This window comes from Cololabis saira, chromosome 18 (genome assembly GCF_033807715.1).
Source record: "Cololabis saira isolate AMF1-May2022 chromosome 18, fColSai1.1, whole genome shotgun sequence".
NCBI lineage: Eukaryota > Metazoa > Chordata > Actinopteri > Beloniformes > Belonidae > Cololabis > Cololabis saira.
The window spans coordinates 11,779,147-11,803,632 of record NC_084604.1 but is presented as its reverse complement, the minus strand read 5'-3'; the positions used below and the strand labels follow the sequence as shown (position 1 = coordinate 11,803,632).

At 40.5% G+C, this 24,486-nt stretch overlaps 2 protein-coding genes across 2 annotated transcripts; one reads left to right on the top strand and one right to left on the bottom strand.

Annotated features, from left to right (window-relative positions):
• Nucleotides 1–3,256: 3,256 nt before the first annotated feature.
• On the top strand, nt 3,257–12,636 carry pbk (PDZ binding kinase). Its single transcript, XM_061747124.1, has 7 exons — nt 3,257–3,342; nt 4,707–4,881; nt 5,425–5,564; nt 8,022–8,191; nt 8,573–8,702; nt 10,704–10,901; nt 12,020–12,636. The coding sequence occupies exons 2-7, from the start codon at nt 4,712–4,714 to the stop codon at nt 12,250–12,252; spliced, it is 1,041 nt and encodes a 346-aa protein (XP_061603108.1). The 5' UTR covers nt 3,257–3,342; nt 4,707–4,711; the 3' UTR covers nt 12,253–12,636.
• Nucleotides 12,637–12,826: 190 nt separating this feature from the next.
• Nucleotides 12,827–24,278, bottom strand: esco2 (establishment of sister chromatid cohesion N-acetyltransferase 2). The gene is made up of 15 exons (XM_061747123.1): nt 24,178–24,278; nt 21,466–21,531; nt 21,216–21,307; nt 20,787–21,087; nt 20,389–20,680; nt 18,771–18,874; nt 18,506–18,611; nt 18,126–18,195; nt 17,896–17,938; nt 17,513–17,654; nt 16,920–17,051; nt 16,239–16,328; nt 15,411–15,554; nt 15,144–15,328; nt 12,827–13,576 (listed from the first exon to the last, which is right to left on the bottom strand). Exons 2-15 carry the CDS (start codon nt 21,522–21,524, stop codon nt 13,444–13,446), a joined length of 1,893 nt encoding a protein of 630 aa, XP_061603107.1. The 5' UTR covers nt 21,525–21,531; nt 24,178–24,278; the 3' UTR covers nt 12,827–13,443.
• Between the last annotated feature and the right edge of the window lie 208 nt (nt 24,279–24,486).

Below are 24,486 nucleotides of genomic sequence, written 5' to 3'. Positions count from 1 at the left end.
TCACACATATCGAGGCTCTGGGCATGTCGGTAAATTGGGAGAAGAGCTTGTTGCGTCCTACGCAGCAGACCACCTTCATCGGCCTGTCCCTCGATTCCGTGTCAATGCAGGCACGCCTTACTGCAGAGCGGGCACAGCGGATTCAGGACCTGCTACGGTCCTTCCGCCTCGGGATGAGGTTGCCCGTCCACGCATGGCTCCGACTGCTGGGGATGCTGTCGGCGGCCTCAGCTGTGACACCTCTGGGGCTGCTGCACCTGCGCCCCCTGCAGATGTGGTTCAACAGCCTCCAGATGGACCCTCGCCTTCACAGGTGGGTCAAGGTCAAGGTTACCCACCAGTGCCTTATTCATCTCCACCGGTGGCGGGACAGCACCTTTCTATTGCACGGTGTTCCTCTCGGCTCAGTCCCTTCGAGGCGAGAGGTGGTGACAACAGATGCCTCACCTCAGGGTTGGGGTGCGGTATGGCAGAAGAGGTCAGTCCAGGGGATTTGGGGCCCTCTGTGGCGGGGACGGCACATCAATGTCCTAGAACTCCGGACTGTCTACTTGGCGCTGAGGCACTTCTTGCCCTTTCTCAGGGGCAAGCATGTCCTCGTCCGGACAGACAACACTTCGACAGTGTTTCATGTCAACCACCAGGGGGGAACCAGGTCGCTGGACTCCCTGAACGAGGCCCGGAGGTTGTGGATGTGGGCTCATCCTCAATTGGCCTCCTTGAGGGCAATGCACCTCCCTGGCAGAGCCAACGTGGTGGCGGATTCCCTCTCACGCCGGCAGCTGCCCCCAGGGGACTGGCGGTTGCACCCCCAGGTGGTGCGAATGATTTGGGATCGATACGGGGAAGCCCGTGTGGATCTGTTCGCCTCGGAGTGTACGACTCATTGTCCACTGTGGTTCTCCTTGGCAGAGACCAGTGCCCCGCTCGGGATGGACGCTCTCGCCAACATTTGGCCGAGAGGCCTCCTTTATGCGTTCCCTCCGATTCCCCTGGTGATGCCCACGCTTCACAGGGTGAGATTATCGGGTCACAGGGTCCTCCTGGTGGCGCCCAAGTGGCCCTCGAGGATTTGGTTCTCCACGCTCCTCAGCCTGTTGGACGGGGAGCCTTGGCAGCTCCCAGTACGGTCGGACCTCCTGTCCCAGCTGGGCGGGGAGGTATGGCATCCTTCTCCGAGCCTCCTTCAACTCTGGGCCTGGCCGTTGAGAGGGAAGGGTCATTCTTGACGCACCTTGAGCCCTCGGTATGTGAGACCTTGCAGAATGCTAGAGCTCCTTCCACAAGAAGGGTGTATTCGCATTGCTGGGCCGCTTTCTCCTCCTGGTGCAGGGACGGGGGTTTTGACCCGATCTCCTGTCCGTTACAAATTGTACTGCGGTACCTGCAGTATCTGTTTGAGGCGGGCCGGGCGGCCTCGACCTTGAAGGTGCACGTAGCGGCTATTTCTGTCCACCATGGCCACATCGATGGTAGACCAGTTGGTGCGCATTACTGGGTGGCACAGTTTCTGCGGGGTGCCAGGAGACTGCGCCCCCCCAGAGTGCAGCGTGCAGCAGCATGGGACCTGCCGCTGGTCCTGCAGGCCTTGGGCGAGGCCCCCTTTGAGCCTATGGCAGGGGGGTCCTTGAGGACGACGTCATGGAAGACCGCCTTTCTGTTGGCTGTTACGTCTGCCAAACGTGTGAGCGAGCTCCACGCCCTTTCAGTCAGTCCTACGTGCCTTCGGTGGAAGGCAGACAGCTCAGGAGTGACCCTGTGGCCAAATGTCGCTTTCCTGCCAAAGGTGTTACCCCCTGACCATGCCAATCAGGCCATAGAGTTGGCAGCATACCATCCTCCCCCGTTTGAGTCCCGGCTGGAGGAGCGGGCTAATTTGCTGTGCCCAGTCCGGGCGTTGCGGCTCTACCTTCAGGCAACACAGAGCTTTCGACGCTCTGAGCAATTGTTTGTGTGCTACAGGGGGGCGCACAAGGGCCGTGCCCTGTCGAAGCAACGTCTCTCCCACTGGATTGTTGAAGCAATCAAACAGGCTTATGACGTGGCAGGTAGACCTGCCCCTTCAGGCGTTGTCTGTCATTTCACCAGGGGTGTGGCCACTTCCTGGGCGGCAATGAGAGGGGTACCGTTGTCTGAGATCTGTGCAGCGGCATCCTGGACGGTGCCGTGCACCTTCTCCAGGTTCTATCGCCTTAACGTGGCCTCTGGGTCCACGCTGGCTTCGGCCGTTCTGCCTTTGGCTTCTACGGCTGACCACTAGGTGGGTGTTGTTCCTCGTGACAGTGCTGGTATGAGTCATCCACTCTGTTTACTGCCACTGGCAGTCTGGAAGGAATGAAACAGAACGTAAGTTACGGATGTAACTATGGTTCTGTGAATTCCTGGATGACTGCCAGTCACACCGGTCACTCCGAACTTCCTGCGAGAAGATTCTGGGAGGCCGGATGTAGTCTACCGGGCGGTATTTATAGACGCACAGGTAGCCTACACGTCACTCACGTGACACTGTTGTTATTAAATCTCGACCTGCGCGGAGCGCGAGGAGACATATCCACTCTGTTTACTGCCACTGGCAGTCATCCAGGAATTCACAGAACCATAGTTACATCCGTAACTTACGTTATAATTAAAGACATTTGACGATATGTCATTGGATGTTTGCACATATGCAGAGAATGAGGCAAACTATAAACAACAAGGGTTATATACAACATTTAAAGTATATATATATATATATATATATATATATATATATATATATATATATATATATATATATATAAGCAAGATTCTTCAAGTTAAAGTTTGGATGGACAACTGAATTTGAATTTTACATTGAGGGGACAAGTTATATTTTTTTTAAAAAAAAGTAGATTGCGATAGTATCATAATCAAATTGTTTGGAAATTATTATTTTTATCCCTTTCCAGGTTGGAAAAGCAGCAAAGTGCCAAAACATCAGCTTAAACAGAGATGTCCACATCTGCGGATAATCACTTCATTAGAGGTTTATGATTGGCTGTAGCAATAGATTGTAAAAAAACAAAGCTGCAAATTACTCTTGTGTAAACTGTGATAACAGTTACAGTCTATATGGTTATCTTTTTCTACTTTTTCTACAGGCAAAGAAAGAAATAAAAACAGAACGTGACCGTGAGTGTAAGGACCGAGTGTCTCCAGGTGGGGGCAGCATCGCCACCTTTAGGACGGAGACGGTCATTAAACCAGCGAACGAGAAAACCTGGTTTGTCCCTCCGCGGCGTCCGTACCGTTAGTTTGAATATTTGGCGCGTCCACGCTGCGTGCTTGAGTTTGTTGTGACGGCGAAGATTGAAGAAACTGGTAAAGATTATTCTGAATAAATAATGATCATGTTTAGGGTTTTGTTTATTATTAAAGCCGAGTTTTATGTAACGTGTCGAGCCAATCTGGCGTTAGTGTCACAGCTCTCCGGTGAAATAGTTTGTTCGTGTTAGTTTGGTTTACAGTCTTCGCCGTTGGCTTTATGTTTATGTAACATAAAGGAGTTTATGTAACATAAATTATGTTAGTGTTATATTGATGACATATTTGTGATATAATTGTTTTTGAAGCTTCAAAATATTGACACAATTTTTTCATTTAACGATAAATACTCATCGTTTCTCCCTTGGTGTGCCAGCCTTTAGTCAAAGATATGTATTTGACTAAAATATACACAGTAATAAGCAATTGTTGAAATTGTAGTTACTCACTTAAGCATGGGATGTTTTACATCTTGATTCGGCATCTCAGTGACCAGAGGTGTCAAAAGTATTCACATTCATTACTCAGGTAGAAGTATAGATACTACAGTTTAAAAATACTCCTGTTGAAGTATCAACTCAAGTAAAAGTATAAAAGTACTGGTTTCAAAACTACTTCAAGTATAAAAGTAAAAGTAATGTAAGGGGGAAAAAGCCATTAAGGACAAAAGCCATTGAAAATGAATGCATCTTAGTATAATGCAAATATATTAAAGAACCATATATGTGTACTATTGAGCATTAACATGTGTTTCAGAGAGCAGAAGATATGATGACTAGTTGCCTATAAGTATTGTAATGGTGCAAAAAGTCAAACTTCAGAGGCATGTTATCATTTATCCTAACCTTTATTGGAATGTACTTCCAAGTTTAGTTGCAGGAATCTGAGGGAACGGATGTAAGAACAAAACTGGACAAGAACATCTGAAACAACCACAACCAAATTCACTCTATCCGGATGGAGCAATTTAACTGGATAGTTGTTTTTTTTAAGGCCGAAATGAAATAGAGTAACGAGGCTGTTTTTAAAATGTAAGGAGTAAAAAGTAGAGATAATTGCGTGAAAATGTAAGGAGTAAAAGTAAAAAGTCGTCTGAAAAATAATTACTCCAGTGAAGTATAGATAACCAAAATTTCTACTTAAGTAAGGTAACGAAGTATTTGTACTTCGTTACTTGACACCTCTGTCAGTGACCATCAGTGTGGTGACCTCTTCTGACCTTATGCGTCACATTAACGCTCATCCCAGGTCACCTTTGTACAGACTCATTACTCCGGCACTTTAAAACCAACATGTTGTACATTTTTTCTTTTAATATTATTTGTTCTTTGGTATTGCTCCAATCACCACAGCAAATTCCTTGTGTGTGTGTTAAACTACTTGGCAATAAACTTCTTTCTGATTCTGATTCTGTTGTGTAGACAGGATGGCCTCCTCCTCCTCCAGCACCGATGAAGGAGCCTTCAAAACGCCTAAGAGTGTCCGAGTGAGGAGCTCCGGCAGCAGCGGGGCGGGGACGCCCATCACCATCCCCGCCTCGCCCTTCATGAAGAAGCTGGGCTGCGGGACCGGGGTCAGCGTTTACCTCATGAGCAGGTGGGTTTTCCTCCTCCAGTCAGGTTTCCCTTCAAATGGACACTTCATGCTCTTGTCATTTCTGCTTATTTATTTATTTATTTTTGAAATGTAATAGTTTCTTTATGCGGTTCTCTTGTTTATTGAAATAATATTGTACATATCTTGAGTACCTGTCCTATACTAAATATATATTTAGCTTTAACGTATTAAAACACTACAGACAATTTGAGGATCTCATTTTTGGCTTTAGCTCACCCTACGGTGCACATATTACTTATTGCACCTTCTAATAACCACGTGATAAAGGAAGTAATCTCAAATGTTTTAGTTAAAATTTAAAATAATTATATTTTTTAGTTACAGTTAGAGTGCATTAACATTTGAATATGCTTTTAAAATTAACGGCCATAATGAAGGACAATAAATCATTATGCTGTAAATCTATCTACAGTCAACTTTCCTTTTTACAAGCTGCAACATATGCAAAGTTTGTTTTTTTTTATCTCTGTACATGTAATAACAAAACTAAACACACAGTGTTTTCTTCTATATTTCACTTAGAATGGAAAAGCTAAATGCGTCACCGTGGGCCGTAAAGAAGATCAACACCAAATGTGCATCCAAACAGATGGCCGTTTTCCAGAAGCGTCTTAATGAAGAGGCGGAAATCCTGAAAGGAATCAGTCACCCAAACATTGTTGGTAAGACGAGCAGGAAGCACAGGCGTGTCTTATGGTGCTTGAACATATATTACTGCAGATATTTCTGTCAAAAATGAAACAGAAGATTGTGTGGAGTGTCCTGATAAGAGGCTTGTACCACAAGAGGAGCACATTTCTGTCAACAAAACAAACATTGTCAGAACTGGAGTTTCTAAAGCTGGATGGAGTTTAAACTGGGATAGCTGCAGCTACATTTATTGCTGCAGTTATATTTATTTAAAGTTACAGCAATAGTCATATTCCATACAGGGAGATTTAAAGAAGCAAGAAGAGAAATGTGGAAACTATTTAGGAGCTTCAGTGGTCAAACTACTTAATCTTCATCCTCAGAATATTCTTTTTATGTAAATTCAGGATTTAAACTCATACCCTTTTTATTTTTTGAATTATTGTATTTTACTTACAACTAAGGGGGTGTGAGGGCTGCTTACAGAAAAGGGGGCCCAGATAAGGCTCTGTCTCCATTTCTCCTTGAAGTCGGGAGCTTTGTTGAGAAGATGGAAACTTATGCAGTCTTTAGGACACAAAAGAGCTCAGACATTATGGACTTTACATATGAGATGGGGAGTCAAAACAAATCTTCTCTTTTCGGCTTTTCCCTTCAGGGGTCGCCACAGCGAATCAGTTGCCTCCATCTGAGCCTGTCTTCTGCATCCTCTTCTCTTACCCCAACTACCTTCATGTCCTCTTTCACTACATCTATAAACTCCTCTTTGGTTCCTCTGGGCCTCCTGCCTGGCAGTTCAAAACTCAGCATCCTCTACCAATATATTCACTATCTCTCCTCTGGACGTGTCTGAACCATCTCAGTCTGGCCTCCCTGACTTTATCTCCAAAGCCTCTAACATGTGCTGTCCCTCTGATGTTCTCATTCCTGATCCTATCCAGCCTGGCCACTCCCATAGAGAACCTCAGCATCTTCATCTCTGCTCCCTCCAGCTCTGCCTCCTGTCTTTTCCTCAGTGACACTGTCTCTAGACCAAACAACATCCCTGCTCTCACCACAGTTTTGTTCACCTTTCCTTTCCTTTTAGCTGAAACTCTTTTATCACACATCACACCTGGCACTTTTCTCCACCCTCTCCATCCCACTTGCACACGTTTCTTCACCTCTTTTTCACACTCTCCATTGCTCTGAACTGTTGACCCCAAGTACTTAAAATCCTCCACCTTCTCTATCTCTTCTCCCTGTAACCTCACTCTTCCACTTGGGTTCTTCTCATTCACACACATATACTCCGTCTTGCTGCGACTAAGAATCATTCCTCTCCTCTGAGTTAAAACAAATCAATTATTTATAATTCAATCACATTTTATTTATATAGCGTCTATTACAACACAAGTTGTCTCAAAGTGCTTTCCAGAGACTTAGAACATGACCCTCGAGCAATTATTACATAAACATAACGTAAACACTGGCATGTAAAAACTCCCCTAGTGGGAGGAAAACCTTAAGCCAAACAGTGGCAAAGAAAAACTCCAATTTAGGAGGGAAGAAAGCTTGAGCAGGACCTGGATCATAAGAGGGGGACCCTCCTGCCCGCTGGGCAGAGCAGGAAAAGAGAAAACAGACAGAGAATGAAGAACAGAGAAAGGAGAGAAACAAACACAATGGTACTACAGAGATACAGCAGACACTGAGGTTGTCCGAGGATGGACTGCAGGTTAGGAAGCAGCTCCTGAGGCTTAGGCCTGCAAACACACACAGAAGAGAAAAGGATGGACCAGCACAACAAACTACACGAACAATAATAATAGGAATCCAGTGGAAAAAAAGCTAAAATTGGAGAAATGTGATCCTTCCTGTCAAGTTTTCCTTGGAGCTGTTGCTGGCATGTTTTGGTTCAGTCAGAAGCTTTTTGGACACATTCTTTATAGAAAAGAAACATTCTTTTTTTCTTCTCATTCTTGCTTATTTTTACTTTTTATTTCATACAATGTGTTCCAAAAACTCATAATTGCTGCCAAGTGAAACGAGCTGTGTGTGATGCTTACATTGGAAGTGTAAACATATTATAGATCAGAAACTTTTTTTTTTTGGCTCATTTATACCTTTTATTTCATACATTGTGTTCCAAAATCTCAATTGCTGCCAAGTGAAACGAGCATCAACTCCCACAGTGAATCTGACCAACCGTCACAAGTGTCAGGGAGTTCGTCTGAATGTTGAATGTTTATATTTCAGAGGATTCAATGGAGGAGAGTTTTGATGAGGATGGGCTTGTACATTGATCTGAATCTGTAATTTGGGGAATATTATGTTAAAGTTACAGTTTATGCTGGTCATGTTAAAGATTAATGCAAAAACATCAATGTGAAACGTTATCCTCCAAGCACATGCATGTGGTGTTACAAGTCTGGAGCTTGTTGGAGTAGTCAAGTTGTCTGGCAGTCAGTTAAGTGTGGATTAATTGCTCTCTCTGTGCCATTGTCAAGGTTTCCGTGCCTTCGCCACAGCGAACGATGGTTCCAAGTGTCTGGCGATGGAATACGGAGGAGAGCAGTCCCTCAATGACCTCATAGAGGAGAGGAAGAACGGCGGTCTGGGAGCTTTTCCTGCTGCTCACATAGAGAAAGTGGCGCTGCATGTTGCTCGTGGCCTGCAGGTAAATCGTGCACGCAGACCTCGTTTCTGTTTGGTGTTACTGTCACCGTCACACCTGGACCAGATCCAGTTACAGCCGGGTTGATTTGTGTCCCTGAAGACCAGTTAAACTGGATCTTGTATTACTTCATTCACTCCTGCTTTATAAAAAAAAAAAATGGTCTTAGTAAGAGAGCAATGTTCATAGTAAACTTTGGTGTCCATGTAAAACACCAAGCCTCTCCAAATAACAGTTTTTTTTCTTGAATCATATTTGTCTCCTCAACATCAGCCAACTTTGGGGTTAGTGTAAGAAATTGGGGTTGTTTAACAAAATATGAACATATTATACTGTATGGTTGCATCGTGAGAGTTTAATTTGGAGTCTTTAATTTCTTTGCAGTATCTTCACAATGAGAAGAAGCTGCTCCACGGTGACATGAAGTCCTGTAATGTGGTCATCAAAGGTGACTTTGAGACTGTGAAGATCTGTGACGTTGGAGTTTCTCTGGAGCTCGATGAAAACATGAGAGGTAAATATTTACCGCCATCGTCAAAGCAACCAAGCAGCTTTGATGCGAGTACAGCTCTCCACACTGTTAGTATGTGGCTCCAGAAATGATATAACGAGGGCCGAAGAACATGACCTCCTATCTGCAAAATTGTCTGACTGGTGTTTTTCACTTTAGATGACATCACAAGGTGGGCTGCACCTAATCAGCCTGTCTGTACGTTATTTCCACACATATGTATAGAGGTATCCTTAAAAAAAATGGCATTCTACAACAACACAACACAGTTTTTTGTGTTTTCCCAAAAAAGTGAAATTTTCAGATAGGAGGCTATGTTCTTCGACCCTCGATAACATGAATTTGTTCATGGTTTTATTTCCATAATTCTGTAAAGTCTGAAACTGATAAGTAAAAACTGCTACAGTGTCTTCCACTTCTTTAATTGTTTTTTTTTTTTGTTTTTTTGTTCCTTCCTATCATATCTTTGTAATCTATACCTATTGTCAGGGAGCTTTGTTTGTATTTTACAACCATACTTTTAACTGTTGATGCTGATGTGGATGTGTAATGCTGCTGCTGATGCCAGTAAGGTTGCTGTGATTTGCATAATGGAAAGCTTTTCCTTTCTAGTCAAAACAAGTTGGAGTGGTAATTCAGACTGAAACTTTTATTTCAGGCTGCTCCATCTTTTGTTATAAGTACCAACCAGAGTTATTATAGTTAATGAAAACAAAGACTACGTTCACACTGCAGTTCAGATCTGATTTGTTTATGAACAGCACAAGTCACATGGAATCTGATCTTTTCAAATCAGATTCACGTCGCTTCCATATGTGGTTCTAAATCGGATAGAGGTCTGATGATTTGCAATGCGACCTCAGTGTGAACAGCCAGGTCGGAATTAATGCGACTTTGACGTCACTTGAGAGCGGGAGTCACTCGGAAAAGATGTTCATCACATCATGATCCCACCACTCCTGACTCCGAATCCGCATCTACACACACCTCTCTACAGACGAGGCAGCCATCGCTCCACAAAAAGCCATTATTAAAAATGCGGCTTTCTTTCTCCTCCTTCTCCTCTTCATTAACACTTGCTCACAGTTTCGTCGGCTTCCACCACACAACAACTTCAAAATATACCCATGTACGCTCACTCCTGTTGCCTCCAAGTTTACCGCCGTATGACGGCGTGCTGCGTGTGACGTCTTTGTTAATGTTCCTCTGCGCATGCTGATCAGTTCAGGGCCGTGATGCGTTCACACTCGAGTCTGATATAGGACACATTTTAAAAGATAATGTGAACAGCCACACAAAAAAATCAGATATGGGAAACAATCTGAATTGAGCATTAAGGCCTGCAGTGTGAACGTAGTCTAAGACCTTTACTGAAACTCTGAAAAATGTATCACGTTAACTGATAGTTTTCTAACATTTTTTCCTCAGACAAAAACTGAAATTAACGATGCAAAACCAACTAAAACGAAATAGAATCGTGTGTATATCTAACTTTTGTTTTCATTTTAGTTTCAAGCCTCGTTTTGTTTCTGGGTTTTTTAATATTACCGTATTCAAATTAAAGAATCAAGGATTTTAGTTCTGTATGACATTGTTGATAAGAGTCTTCAATCTAAATCCCTTAAAAACTAAAACTGCTGGTGCATTTGTTAAACTAAGTAAAACTAAACTGAGAAACAAAATAAAAATGGAAACTACTAAAAAATGAAAAACTATTAAAAACTCTGGCACCAACGTGGATTTCTAAGCAGTAAAACAAAACTGCAATCAGACAAATGGCATTGTCTTCATTTTTGTCACGCAATGTTCCTCTTGTGGTTCATTTTACTGCGTTGTTTTCCTGTTGATCATGCAGAGGGAGAGAGTGTTTACTTCATTTTTTTTCTTCCACAGAGTTCATCAGCCTCCCTCTAGACTCTTCCACATTTTATTGATCTATTGGATCATACTGCTGTAGTAAATCAAAATGTGTTTGTTTTGGACTGAAAAATGTTCTTTCCTCAGTGTCTGACCCAGACGCCGATTACATCGGCACAGAGCCGTGGAATCCGAAGGAAGCTTTCGAAGGAGAGGACGGAGAGAGAGGAGAGATCACCGACAAGGCGGACATCTTTGCGTACGGTCTGACTTTGTGGGAGATGATGACTCTGGCCATGCCTCACCTGGACATCTCGGAGGGGGACGATGATGATGATGATGAAGGTGAGATGTGGCCACATGAACTTTGCTCGAATGTATACTTACTCATAGGCCTGTGTTGAAAAAAATCGATTTCCCAATTCTAAATTGATTCTTATATTAATTCCTAAAAATCGATTCATATGTCTAAAGATCGATTTTTATTTTTTTAGGGTTTTTTTTTTAATTTTTTTCTTTTATTTATTTATGTATATATTTTTTTTCATCATTAAATTACAACTTTTGGTTATTTTTTTGTTTATCCCCAAAAAAGGAATGTTTTGTTGGACACGAGAATAACTGGTGCCATGTTTTTGCCTTTAAATATGTTTAAAGGTATGAAAACATTAAAGTGTTAGGTTATAATTGCATAAATTGTCTATATTTCATTACTTTATATACTGTCTTGGGGTTACATTTGCAAAAAATGCTAAAAACCAAATGCTCAAAAATTAAAAACCAAAATAGACCGAAAATGGAACAAATAAAAACGGAATGTGGGAAAAAATAAAACGATTTCATCCGTCTCTGTTTCCTCCCTGGATCTGTTTGGTAATTCTGCCCCACGATGTTTCTGAAAGCAGTTCTATCAGCATTCTGGGAGCTGATTGGTCCTTACAGCATCATTAGCTGCCAATACTTGCTGTTTAATCTCAATATAATACTAGTATTAATATTTTGCACAACTACAGTCATATAATTCATGCAACAGCTCAAAAAACAGTTTTAATAACACTAACCCAAATCATTATCTGAATCGAATTGGATCGAATCAAATCTTGATAATCGATTCTTGACATTGGAATCGATCCCCAGCCCTACTCACCTACGGAAGAAATTAAGAATCAGATACAGGTTTTCACATTTGGAGACTCGTTTGTTTTTAAATTGTTTTACAGTAAGTTGTTTTTCTTTTCCTTTAACAAGCATACATATAACTGTGTGTGATGCTTACATTGGAAGTGTAAACATATTATAGATCAGAAACTTTTTTTTTTGGCTCATTTCTACCTTTTATTTCATACATTGTGTTCCAAAATCTCAATTGCTGCCAAGTGAAACGAGCATCAACTCCCACAGTGAATCTGACCAACCGTCAAGTGTCAGGGAGTTCGTCTGAATGTTGAATGTTTGTGTTTCAGAGGATTCAATGGAGGAGAGTTTTGACGAGGATGCCTACTATGAGCGTCTGGGGACGCGGCCGGTTCTGGACGCTGAAGCTCTGGGAAGTTCGTACCGGAGGGCGGTGGAGCTCTTCTATCTCTGCACGGAGGAAGAGCCCAAGAAGAGACCGTCAGCAGCTCAGATCGTGCAGGCGTTGGAGAGCAACGCCCCGCTGGATAAGCCATCCTGCGATGTGATTGTTATCGACTGAGTTATTCCTTTGTGCATTTTCACTTTAGGAATGTTTTACAGTATTTAGTCTGCAAAATATAAAACATTAAGTAAATCATTATTTATATTCAAATTTGCAGAAATGACCCAAATCCAATGACGGTTCGAGTTTCACAAACTGAAACTAAACTTCAAGAAATGTTCAGGTTTAGCTTCCGTGGAAAAACTCATTTATTGGTTAAATTCTTCTCAGTTTGTTTGTCTCTATTATATATTCTTCCCACTATAATTGTTTTTTTTACTCGTTTGTAAAATGTTCTTGTCTTGTAGTTTGTATTTTCAACCCTGCAACTGTAAACCTTTTTTCCAGATATGAAATTAATGATTGAGACAAAACTATTTCTAAAGTCAAAATTAAAGTCTTCTTGTGACATCACATGATCTGGGCAACTTTTCTGACAGCTGAGTATATTTTACCTGGTTATTGCATCTAAATGGTTCATCTTTGGTTGCAACTTATGCGTATCAATTCAATTTTATTTATATAGCACCTATTACATAATACAAGTTTGTCTAGGTATTTTCCAGAGACCCAATGTGACCCCAGAGCAATTATTACAAACAATGGCAGGTAAAACTCCTTTAGGAGGGAAGAAACCTTGAGCATCACAAGATCATGTGCTGCAATGTTAACCAATTGGTATTGAAACATTACATGTAGGGATTTCTTTTTAATTCAGAAACTGAAACGTGTAGTAACCCAGATAACAATGAACCATTTCACACTTGCAGTAAAAGCTGAACAGGTGATGCCACTTGCAAATGAAAAGAATCTGAAAGACCAATACAACTTGTGCGCAAAAAAAAAAAAAGTTTATTAAAATTATGTACAAAAGTGGCATTTGCTTTTTAACAGGTCAGTTTTTCATCAATGTTAAAGATAAAAATTATGAACAGATGATATAAACTGGCTCAGCAACCACTAAAATTCATTTCAGCTTCTCAGGTCGCAAACACTTTTATAGGATGTAACGATGAAACAGGCAGCACTGAATATAAATACTGAATGAAGCATCATCTTTAAAAAACTCCATCTTGAACACAGACTGGCTGTATAATTATAACTACGGATGCACAGAACGACAACCTGAACAGCTCTGCTTATGAAACCAATGCTCAGCAGTTGCATCAGTGCTGCATCTTAAATCAACCTCTGAAATGTTTCCACATCTCACGCAACAAAGTTGTAAACGAGGAAGGTTGGCGTGTTGCAGTATTTGGTGGCAAACAGCTTTCCATCAACCGTTGGATCAGAGAAGGCGATTTCCTCCTTGGTTAGATGACTGCCGTACAAAAACGTGTTCCTGGAATTAAATAGGAATCAACATTTAATGCACAGCAATACAATTTAGATTGACTTGACCTCTTTGGAACATTGTTGCAAACTTTGAATCAAGGTGCTTTTGTAAAGAGGAAATACACAATCTGGAGATGAACTTCCTCCACATGAACGAATAACAGGCTGTACTCACATTAAAGCCACAAATCCAACTCTTAAACCATGCTAATATTACACTCTTAAGAGAAAGGGGGATGTTTGTGCATTTTGGTAAGGTGCACGTTTGAGTTTCAGTTACCATGACAACCACTGTAGCTTATGGAAAGATTGCACGTCTTGGTTATTACAGGCAGTAACTAAACCTGACCCTTATTTATATGAAAGAACAGTATCTCTTTACTGCTTTTATAGGATTTAAAGGAAAGTTTCAGCCAGGTGGTAATGATGAATTGATCATTAGTAGATGTGCAGATCTTTTTACAATTTACTGGTCTGGAGAATTCAGTATTTGATATAAAACTCACACATTGGAAATGCTGGAAATGCTATGGAAACCATTTCCAAACTATTTGGAGTTCAACATTGTAGGTTGAGAAAGAAGGGGAAAAAAAAAAAAAGCACAAGACACCGGCCTGTCTTCCCCGGAGTGGATATCCCAGGACATTTACCCCATGGTCACACCACACCAAATCACAAACCCAAGAGCTACAAATCAGACCCTGCAGGCGTCACTGAACATGTTAAATTATTAAAGTCCATGACAGCACCACTGAAAGACTGAACAAGTACTGCGTTTTTCTTGGGAGGATCGTCAAAATAAAAACCTCCATTTGTCTGAAAAGAACACGGAAGCACAACTGACGTCTGTTAACTTAAAAGAAAAATAATAATTAAAAAAAGAACCAGCATTGCAGCAGAAACTCCTCAGGACAAAGACTGGGGGTGCAGGGAGTTCATACAGTCACACCACCACAGTCACCTTGCAAGTGTCAACCACAAACTCCTTTATAGACCAGAATCCTCTGCAACAGGACAATGACCCGAAACACACGAGCAAATCTTAATAATGGCTGGGTAAAAAATACAAGTTTTGTCATGGCCTGGTCCAAGTCCAGACTGCAGGCCAGTTGAAACGGCAGAACCTCAGGAGAGATTTGCATAAGCGAATCAAGAATTGAGGGCTGAAATTTCTCCTTAATATCAAAGACTGATGCTCAAACAGGAAACAACTACTTCATATTTGACATCTTTTTTTTTTTTTAACCTTGTCTGCACATATATTAATGGTTAATACATGCTGGTAAGAACCTAAAGCGCATGCATATAATATATATATATATATATGTTTGCATTTCTGATAGAAAAATATATTTTTAAATATGTTGCATATATATATATATATATATATATGACATCTTTTTTGTTAAATAAAATGTCTATTTGAAGTTGTATTTGTCGAATATGAAAACCCAAAATTATCACGATTTTCCATTGTTTTTATTCCCCCCAAAACAAAAACACCACATGAATAAATGAGGGGATAACTAACTTTCGAACACAACAGTAGTAACAGTAAAGGTCTTTCTCCCTACCTGATTGTGTCTATCATGCGGGTAGCGATGCCTGTCCGTCTGGCCAGGCTAAAGACCCAGATCCGACTGATCCCACACAGAGCTTGTTCTGGGACGGTGGAGCAGCACCAGGCTCGGTGTCGCTCCATGAAGTTGTCTTTTGTCATGTCCTTGTGTTGATCCGGCTGTTCAAGGACCCTGTAAGCCTGAGAGACACACAAGACGTCAGCGAGAACAGTCTTCTTAAACTGAATGCATACGTCCCGGCAAAAACGCACACATGCCTACCTGTCGTATGGGTTCAGCAACGAGGCACCCCACCACCAGACGCTCTGCATTTATGAACAGGTAGGTTTTAGCCTGCGTTGGTTTGCTCAAAGTCATCTGCTGGAAGCCCAGCTCGTTGTCAGCAATTCGGCGCACATCCTCAGCCTGAAACCAAGCAGCAGAAGCCGTGAACACCAGGGTTCAATAACCGGACACACAATGACAGAGTAGGGCTGGGCGATATATCGAGATTATAATATATATCGATATATTTTTTAAACGCGATATGGTACGAGACAATATCGTTTATATCGATTTTTTTTTTAATGATTTTGATATAGCTTATTTTGTGACAAATTGACTTGAATGTTTTATTTGAGATTTGCACAAATGTTTTGTTATTTGCACAACTGTCAACCTCAGTGGAAAAGTCTGCCTGTTACTGTGTACATTGTATTAATTGCAGTGTATTTTAATTTAATTGTTATGCAGGAAAGGGATATCTGTTTTATTTTATTCAAGAAGCATTTTTATTCTATATATGCAGGCAGTTTATTTTTATTTCATTTGTTTTCTACATTTTGATATTGTGCAGACTTTTGTTAATAAAGTAACCTGTGTGACATTTGGCATGAAGTTTTGTATTAAAACTGACTGTTTTTTTAAGAGTTTGCCTCAGAATAATGAAGCTAACAGAGATGCTATGCTATAATGCTTTGGGGGAAACTCCAATTATGGCACAGAAAAAATATCGACATATATCGAGTATCGCCATTTAGCTAGAAAATATCGAGATATGACTTTTGGTCCATATCGCCCAGCCCTATGACAGAGCTACACTGCATCCACCTTTTTAACTGCGTATCTGGGATCATCTGGCAAGACCAGGAGAATTTTTCCATCCCAGAACTCGGCCACGACCCGCTCCTTCTTCCACCCCTGGAAACACGAGAAGAAGAAACAACAAAACAGCAGTTACAGGACAACAGCTTCACCTGCCAAACTTCTGTCAATAACTTCAAAGCAACTCCAGTGTCAGTAAATTTAAGTGCAGACACTTGAATAAAAACACTAAAACAATCATTTGTTAAACACTTAAGATGGTAAAATTTAAGATATTACATTTTTGATAGTGCTCTGACCAAGCTGTTCTCAAAAGTCCAACTACCTTCATCCTTGATTCAGCTCATTAAGATCAGGAAAAATGAACGGAGTAGATTCCCTAATGTACACGAAGACCCAACACTCTCTCAATCTCACATAATCAATTATAATAATATAAATATAAAAACAGCGTACTGAAAGTTAACACCTTCAAAAAACTTGCTCTTATCGGCCGACAACTTGACACAGACTTGAATAAAACCACAGCTAAGAATTTACTCTGCTTTATCAGATATTTGTCTTTATGTGTAGTGAGTAAAGAATGCCAGAAAAATAAGTACGACTGAGCACAAAGACCCTCCAGAGCTCCATAAACGTGTACGTGTGGAGAGTTAAAAGAGACGGGAGGAAGAGGGGAAGTCTCACCACAAATTTGATGGAGTTGATGAACCTCTGGTGGAACTGGGTGTGCTGGAAATTGTCCTCTGGGTTGTCTGCGCTGTAAACCATCCCACATGAGCTGCAGGTCGTGGCTCCGAACTGCTTCTGACCAGCATCCTGAAGAATATACACCAGTCAGATAAAACAGGAAAATGTCATCCCTAATCTCCTTTCAACCTTTTTTCCTTTCCCTCCCCTTTCTTAAATACATCAGTGATGCTGACTGGTGGGATAAATTACACCACGTGCCTCGTAAGAATACTGTCATGTCTGTCTGGTATCTGAAATCAGACGACAACCAGCGTAATAAAATATCGAGGAAAGAAATTCCAAGGTTGTCAAGACGATGACCGCATTTGTAATTTGATCATTTTATTGATGTGTCCAGTTTGAGTATTTTTGTGAAATAGCTGTAGTGTAAAAAGTTATATATATATATATATATATATATATATATATATATATATATATATATTAAAAAACACTGCACCATATATAAAAAAAAAAGTAGTAGTAAAGATGATATTTATGTGTCCGCCCCACATGAACAAAAAAACACAGAAAGAAGATTAACTTACAATGATGAGCTGGTCGTCGTCCTGCTTCTCTTTCTTCCTGCGAACGCTCCTCTCCTTCGTTGCTGGAGGAGTCGGTTGTGGCGCTGCAGAGCCAGGCGAGGTGCTGCAGGACACTGGGGGCTGCAGAGGTGGATTCTTTAACCTGTAGGACACGGAAAAATCTAATTAAAAGATCTAGAATACAATATTTCTTTGTTTTAGTTATTGTGAAATAACTAAAGAAGTCTTCTTGGTGCATCTTAAAGCATTCACTTCTCTTCCATGTAGTTGTTACAGGATAAAAATTATATTTTCAGCATCTTCATCTCAACTAATGCTGGATATGCAGCACATACTACACACATGAAATCCTATGTCACATTAAAATAAGTCCTAAAACTCACCTTTTGGAGGCCGAACCAAATATAGGATACACCGCAGCAGATTCTTGACAAAAATATAAAAGTAGACATTAGGATGAGTTAAAAAGAAGGCTGAATTTAGCATATGTATATATGTATGTATGTAAAATTATTTTTTATAGTTTACATTATTCAAATAATTTCCCTTTAGCGATCAAGAGCGTTATTCAACTGTATCTGGACTGAAACCGCGAGTAGGTAAACACACTGACCTTTCAGGGTGTTGGTGGGGCTTCTGTCTCTCAGGGTAAAGACCGACTCATCTCCTGTCAGACAATCATCCTGGACAAAAAAAAAAAAGAAAATCTTTAAAATGTAACATAAACCTAGAAAAGTCAATATACTTGTTTTTAAGCTACAAATACATGTGTTAGGATTACACTTAAAATATATGTTTTAAATGCGATTGTTTTGGAAAGAAATTGACATCAAACCCAAGACTTAATGGGATTCAAACCAACACAACTACAGGCCATCAAGTTACCTACAAACTATTATTATTAGTAAATTAATGATAATAAATAAATAAATAAATAAATAAATACATAAATACATTTCATAAGATCAGCAATGAAACCTGTGAAGAGTGTACCTGAGGACTGAAGAGGGAAGCAGCAGGTTCCACCCGTGTCGGGGTCCGGGTTAACACAATCCTAACCTCCCTGGTAACTTTATTTTTTGTCAATTCTTTAGGGGAGCTGAGGAACAGACAGGTTGGTCTTAAATCAACAGTTTGGTCACACAAAGCAAAGCTGTTCATCTCAGCATCACAAATCAAAAGACAGACAGCTACAGAAGTTGGGAAACATTTTTCTAAGAAAGTTTAAAACTACTAAAGTGAACTTCTAGTCAAGTACCTTGAAGGCTGAGGAGTCTGAGGCTCTTCCTCGTCAATCCAGTCAGTGGGATCAAACACTGTTCTCTGCTTGCTGCTCACTTCCTTCTCCACCTTCCTGATTTGCTGTGAAAAAGCAGGACAAAATATTTACATCGAACAGGATGTTGCATCAAAATCGAAAGTAGAAAACAGCATTGAGTTAATCAGAATAAGGAAACTGGAAAGATGCACAACAGACCACACACACAACAATTTCAGACATTACATATAAATTTAGCACAAAAGGTAGGACATTTGTGTTTGGTAGATTTCTTTGTTGTTGATACATCTTAAACCGTTGGGAAGCCTGTTTTTCCTCTTTTAAATGTTGCCACATTTGTAAGGAACGTGTATTTGAAGGATGAGCAGCAGAGCTGAGTATATGGGTCGTGTCCATGAAAAACTTGCCAAACCTTCTCTGACAACACCAACCACATAAAGAAATGTAAAATGGAAGTAATGGTGTTTAGCTAAAAACCTTCAGTTTCACTTTTTATAGGCCAAACTATATTAATCTAATATTCTTGATGTTGCACACTTAAGGCTGCCAAGAAGCCAGAAAGAGTCTACACATATTACAAACATTTACACACAAAAAGCCTGATCCATTGTTCTGCTTTAAATATCTGTCTTACTTGACTACAAGCATAATATGGTAAAATATTTTAGCGACGGGGCCCCAGACAGCTCAGTAGGTTTTAATGACACCATACAGAGGGTCTGCATTGACGTCACTTCCCCACTGGACCAGCCCCCTTACTCACACTGAGTGGCAAAACATCAGCAAAAATGGCTACAACTAGTGGAGAAGACGGGATAACAGCCGATTATCGGCTTAAACTTTACAGTGACCCGTACAGTTACCCCAAGAACCAGTGGTCCATGGACATTAATATTTGGCCACGAATCCAGTTTCCTGATATTTATATGAACTTAATTTCTACGCCGGGGAAATACACGAAGCAAAGCTTGAAGGCTTACAAAAGTCTTGACGCTTGGTCCAACTTCAAGGCAGGATTTGTTGGCAAAATTAAAGTGATGAGGACACCGAACTTTAGGATCTGACCATTTAACGTTAGCTACCCAAAAATCCAACATAACCTGGTACAAAATGGGAACCACAAATCCACGTTTAGGTGCCTGGAATCCAGTTGTTTCTGCGAATTGCAGCGATCCATTTGTCTCTCTTAAGCTTATTTTTCAGCAGTCTGTAAAACGTTAACTCCAATTTCTTGCTAAATCTATGAGTACAGTTGATCCCACAACAGTGCTTTCCCATTTTAGATGTTTTCCAGTTACTCAAACTGAAAGTTTACGCTGCCACTCAGTCTTTCTGCCACTCAGTGGGCGTAACCCGCTGTGTAGTCTCATCTGTGACATCATGCGTATTCCCTCTATACAGAGGCGATCGTCCTTGTGGGTGGCACAGGTTCAAATCCTGGCCTGTGGCTCTTCACTGCATGTCTTCCCCCCTCTCTCTACCGACTTTCAAAATAAAGGCCAGAAGAGCCACAAAAAAAATAAATAATCGTAAAATAAATAAGAAATGTTGGCGATATCTTATCAGCTGGCAGTCAGAGGCAGAGACAGACGCCTACCTGTTCTGGTTTGCTGGTCTCTTTAGCCGACTGCTGCTTTGGTTTTCCGCTCATCAGCCGTGGTAATGCAGCTTTGCTCTTGGCAGGAACAGAAGCTGCTCTGGCAGAAGGCTTGGGAGTAGATTTTTTGTACATGGATGGGGGTTTCTTCCCTGTACCAAAGAAAGCAGCTCCGACGTAGATGTTTGGCCTCGGCTTCCGGCAAAAATTGAAAATGGTGTTGTTCTTGGACTCTACCGGTTTACTGCTGGCGGGCTTAGAGGTGTCAGTGGGTGTTGGTTTATCAGCAATACTGTCAAATCAAATGATGGAAGAGATGTATAAATGAATGAGATGTACATGTTGAGCACTAATTATGAAGGGCGTGTGACTGGACAGTGACATGCATGACAACAAACCTGGGCAACTTCGCCTTCTTTGGTGGTGATGCAGAGCTTTTGATGCCAGTCTTTCCCTTTTTACCAAAACCCAGTGATGATTTCCTTTGTTTTTTATCTCCTTTCACTTTCTTTTTTATTTTCATCACTGGCTTTTTGTCCAAAGGAGGGGATGAAACCGTGGGGAGATGAGAGGGCAGGCACTCCTTTATCGCCTTCCTCTCAAGAGGGGTGAGATAGACGGATCTCTGGGTGCCATAGAAAGAGCTCGTCCGCACGGAACGTTTCGATGGAGATTTAACAGGTGAGCAGGATGGCGACCCTTGGAAAAAGCAGCAAAAATAAATAAATAAATAAAACATGCTGAAAATGTATATAACTTCAGAGTGAACGGGTGGTTTTCCGGTCCATAAAAGCAGCATAGTTGTCATCTTAATTGGCTTGTCCTACCTCCTAGTCTATGTGGGGATTTCTGTGGCGAGTAACGCTTTCTTGGAGATCTGCGCTTCTCCGGTGACATCTCCTGCTTCTTAGCCGGGTGGCTGATGTTAAAAGTCACAAAAGAGGCAGATCAGGAACAAGTACAAGTGACAAGGAAGAAAACCACAAGGTGAAAATAAAGTTGAGTGGCAATATTCAATATAAGAGCAAATTAGAGTCAACTAAAGAAATGTTTAAGACCTGTGCATTCACAGATTACCTGATTGAATCCGCAGATGAGAGTTTCCGCTTTCTGGAAATGGTGGGAATCATTTTCATAGCTCACCTAGAAAATGTGACATTATAAAAGTGCCGTCTCAGTTAAAAAGAAGTGATCACAACTTTAAATATCTACACTTTAGGTGTTTGTTGTTGTTTTTTTTAAATAGATCTACAGAATCTGCAACATGTTTATTATAAAATAATGCAAATAATGTATAAAGCTAAATTAAAGTTACTCCCTGTCTGTGTACAGCGGTTTTTCTCAATACACGAGTCAAAATATAATTTGTGTGATGTTTGTAAATTTGTTGTACAAAAAGCTAGAAAAGAGACTAAAAGGAGATGTAGGCTATATCTGTTGTGAGAGTTAAACTATGGAATGACACTAACCTAGATTTTCGAATGTGCAGCTCATTTTTGGTTTACAAAAAAAAGATTTGTAGAGCAATCTTCGAAAGCTATAAATGTTAATTTGTTTCTGTTCTTCTCTGATATTTATTAAAAAAAAATGTCTTTACTACTATATATGTAAACCTTATTGTGCCCCTTTTCCTCTGCTATTTTGAAAATGTCTTTATTACAATACTGGTAACCTTATTGGTTTCTTTTTTTCCTGTTTCTTTTTCTGGTTTGGCTCAATTTAGTTTTGTTTGTTTCCTTGTTTGTCAGTGGTTGTTGTCGTTTCTTTTTTAGTGTAAGTTTGTCTGTTTTTTTATATTGAAATAATTCTGGATAGATTGTTTTGGTATGTAGGACAGGCATTACAGTTTTTCTCAATTGGTTTGGTACATTTCTCACATCAGAATTGAAATTCTCAAAAGTTCTTGTTCAGTTTTCACATCATCATGCCATTTGTGCAGATGAAAAAGGCAGTTTCTCATTGCATTGAACAAATTGCAAATGCTTTTGTCCATCCATGCAAATGATTGTGTACAATTCTCAGTTTTTTCGTACATTATCAATTGCTTTTGTCATGCTAATCAAAATGCTTTGTTATAGGAATCTATCAAATAGTCTCTTTCCCCAAAACATTTAGGCTATAGTTCATCATATAAGTCTTCACATGCAAAATTATTTACCAAGCCATCATAACATGTCAAGCATATATACATTTCCATAAGACATTTGTCTGTAAATATGATCTAAATTGGTAAATTCCTCCCAGGTGAATCTAGACTTTCTCTAATGAAAAGAGTTGATCAACCAATGATCAACCCCATTGAGGAATTTTTCTCAGCCTGGAGGTGGAAGGTGTATGACTGAGAGCCACACACACAAGTGACCCTTCTGGCTGCAATGGATGCAGCATGCCAAGACATTACTGCAGATTTCTGCAGAGCATGGATTAGGCATGCAAGAAGATACTATCCACGCTGCCTTGCACGGGAGGACATCAGGTGTGACGTGGATGAGAATTTGTGGCCTAACAGACAGGAACGGGAAGAAGCTGAAGATCAGGATTGAGATTAGAATTTGGGGAGTTGTTCATATTTTTTTGTTTACCTACTGTATGACCTATGTTTATATTTTTTACCTATGTTTACACTTACGTATTGTATTTCACCTTTGTTATGTGCAGTGCTGTCTTTTTTTTTTCTTTACGGACTGCAATGTCAATGTTTGCCAATGAAGAAGTCATTCTGTAAATGTGAATTTTGTCTTTTCCAATCAATCTTACACGTATACATTATATGAGGTCAAATGTACGACACTTGTCATCACACCTAAACCACATTTTACATCAACATGTCCCTTCAAAGTGCCTTCAATTGTCAACATGACTAATGAATTTGACTGTCTTATCTGTACACAATGACACAATGATTAAACATTCTGATGGCACTGACAAGTATATTGACACAAAAACTTGCTTTTGAGGGATGGACTAAGGATTTTGAGCAAGAGACTGGCTTTTGCAGGTGATCCACAGTGTTTTGCTATTTGTTCAAACTGTTTTGAGAAATGCACTTGATCTTCTGCAAATTGCAAGAATGATTGGAAAAATGTACCAAAGTGATTGAGAAAAACTGTAATACAAGCACTTTGCTTCTGCCTGTGCCTTTTCAGTCACTATTTTGTCGATAATGTTTGCGTTGATAATGCTTGTAGTGTGATGTGACTGAATAAAGAATTTCAAACAAACATCTCCAAAAAAGCTGGAAACAGAGACCAGTATGTACAACATGTGTATGCTAACATGCACAAAGTGAGTAATATATATCACTGTGTGCATGTTTAAATGTTTTACACAGGCAACACGCTCTTATGGGCAGACCTTTGGTTGTAAAACTAACCAGACAAGAACTGGAGCAGCTTTGAAAGAAACACTGAAATAATCCCGAGATAACAGCGACAGAGACAGATTGTTAGCGATGCTGTCAATAATGGAGGTAAAACCCGAGGGAGCGCAAATATACGAGCAAATGCAGAATTGGCGGGATGAACTCTGTAAGTGTCCTGGTGTCCACAACAAACTACCAGCCCAGCCAGCATCGACAATGCTCATTTACACTTAAAAACATGTCGACTAACCGCGATTTGATTGAATTATACAGAAAAATAACGTTAAATCGTTCCTGTCAGACGGGTAAACACTTGTTACATTCCCGGTACGTACGCAAATAAAAACAAAATAAATACTTAAAAACGACATAAACGTATTACTATACAGCAAAAACATTCCCATAAAAGTAGTGTTCTTATAGCTTACCGAGGAGGTGAATGTGCCACCGATAGGATTAGAATCAGCACAGCAGAGTCAAACAGAGCAGAACCTGGACCAGCGCGCTTCTCTCCCGGGTTTGAACAGCGCGCCAGGATAAAAATAGCTGCACGACCCGACCGGAAGCGGAAGTAGAATACTCCGGGCCAGTGGCAGCGCGGATATGGCTGCGCTACTACGTTTCAAAGTAAAAGCTTTAAAGATTAGTGGACATTTATTTGCACCAAAGTATACACAAAAAAATAATGCTATTAATCCTTGTATTTGAGCCACTGAAGCTGTCCAGAAATCAGGTTT

Coding starts and splice junctions, on each gene's coding strand:
- pbk (XM_061747124.1), top strand. CDS start 4,712: ATGGCCTCCTCCTCCTCCAGCACCGATGAAGGAGCCTTCAAAACGCCT. Junction 5,565..8,021: donor CAGTCACCCAAACATTGTTG/GTAAGACGAGCA, acceptor GCCATTGTCAAG/GTTTCCGTGCCTTCGCCACA. Junction 8,192..8,572: donor ATGTTGCTCGTGGCCTGCAG/GTAAATCGTGCA, acceptor ATTTCTTTGCAG/TATCTTCACAATGAGAAGAA.
- esco2 (XM_061747123.1), bottom strand. CDS start 21,524: ATGAAAATGATTCCCACCATTTCCAGAAAGCGGAAACTCTCATCTGCG. Junction 21,308..21,465: donor TCATCTGCGGATTCAATCAG/GTAATCTGTGAA, acceptor TTTTAACATCAG/CCACCCGGCTAAGAAGCAGG. Junction 17,052..17,512: donor ACGACGACCAGCTCATCATT/GTAAGTTAATCT, acceptor TATATTCTTCAG/GATGCTGGTCAGAAGCAGTT.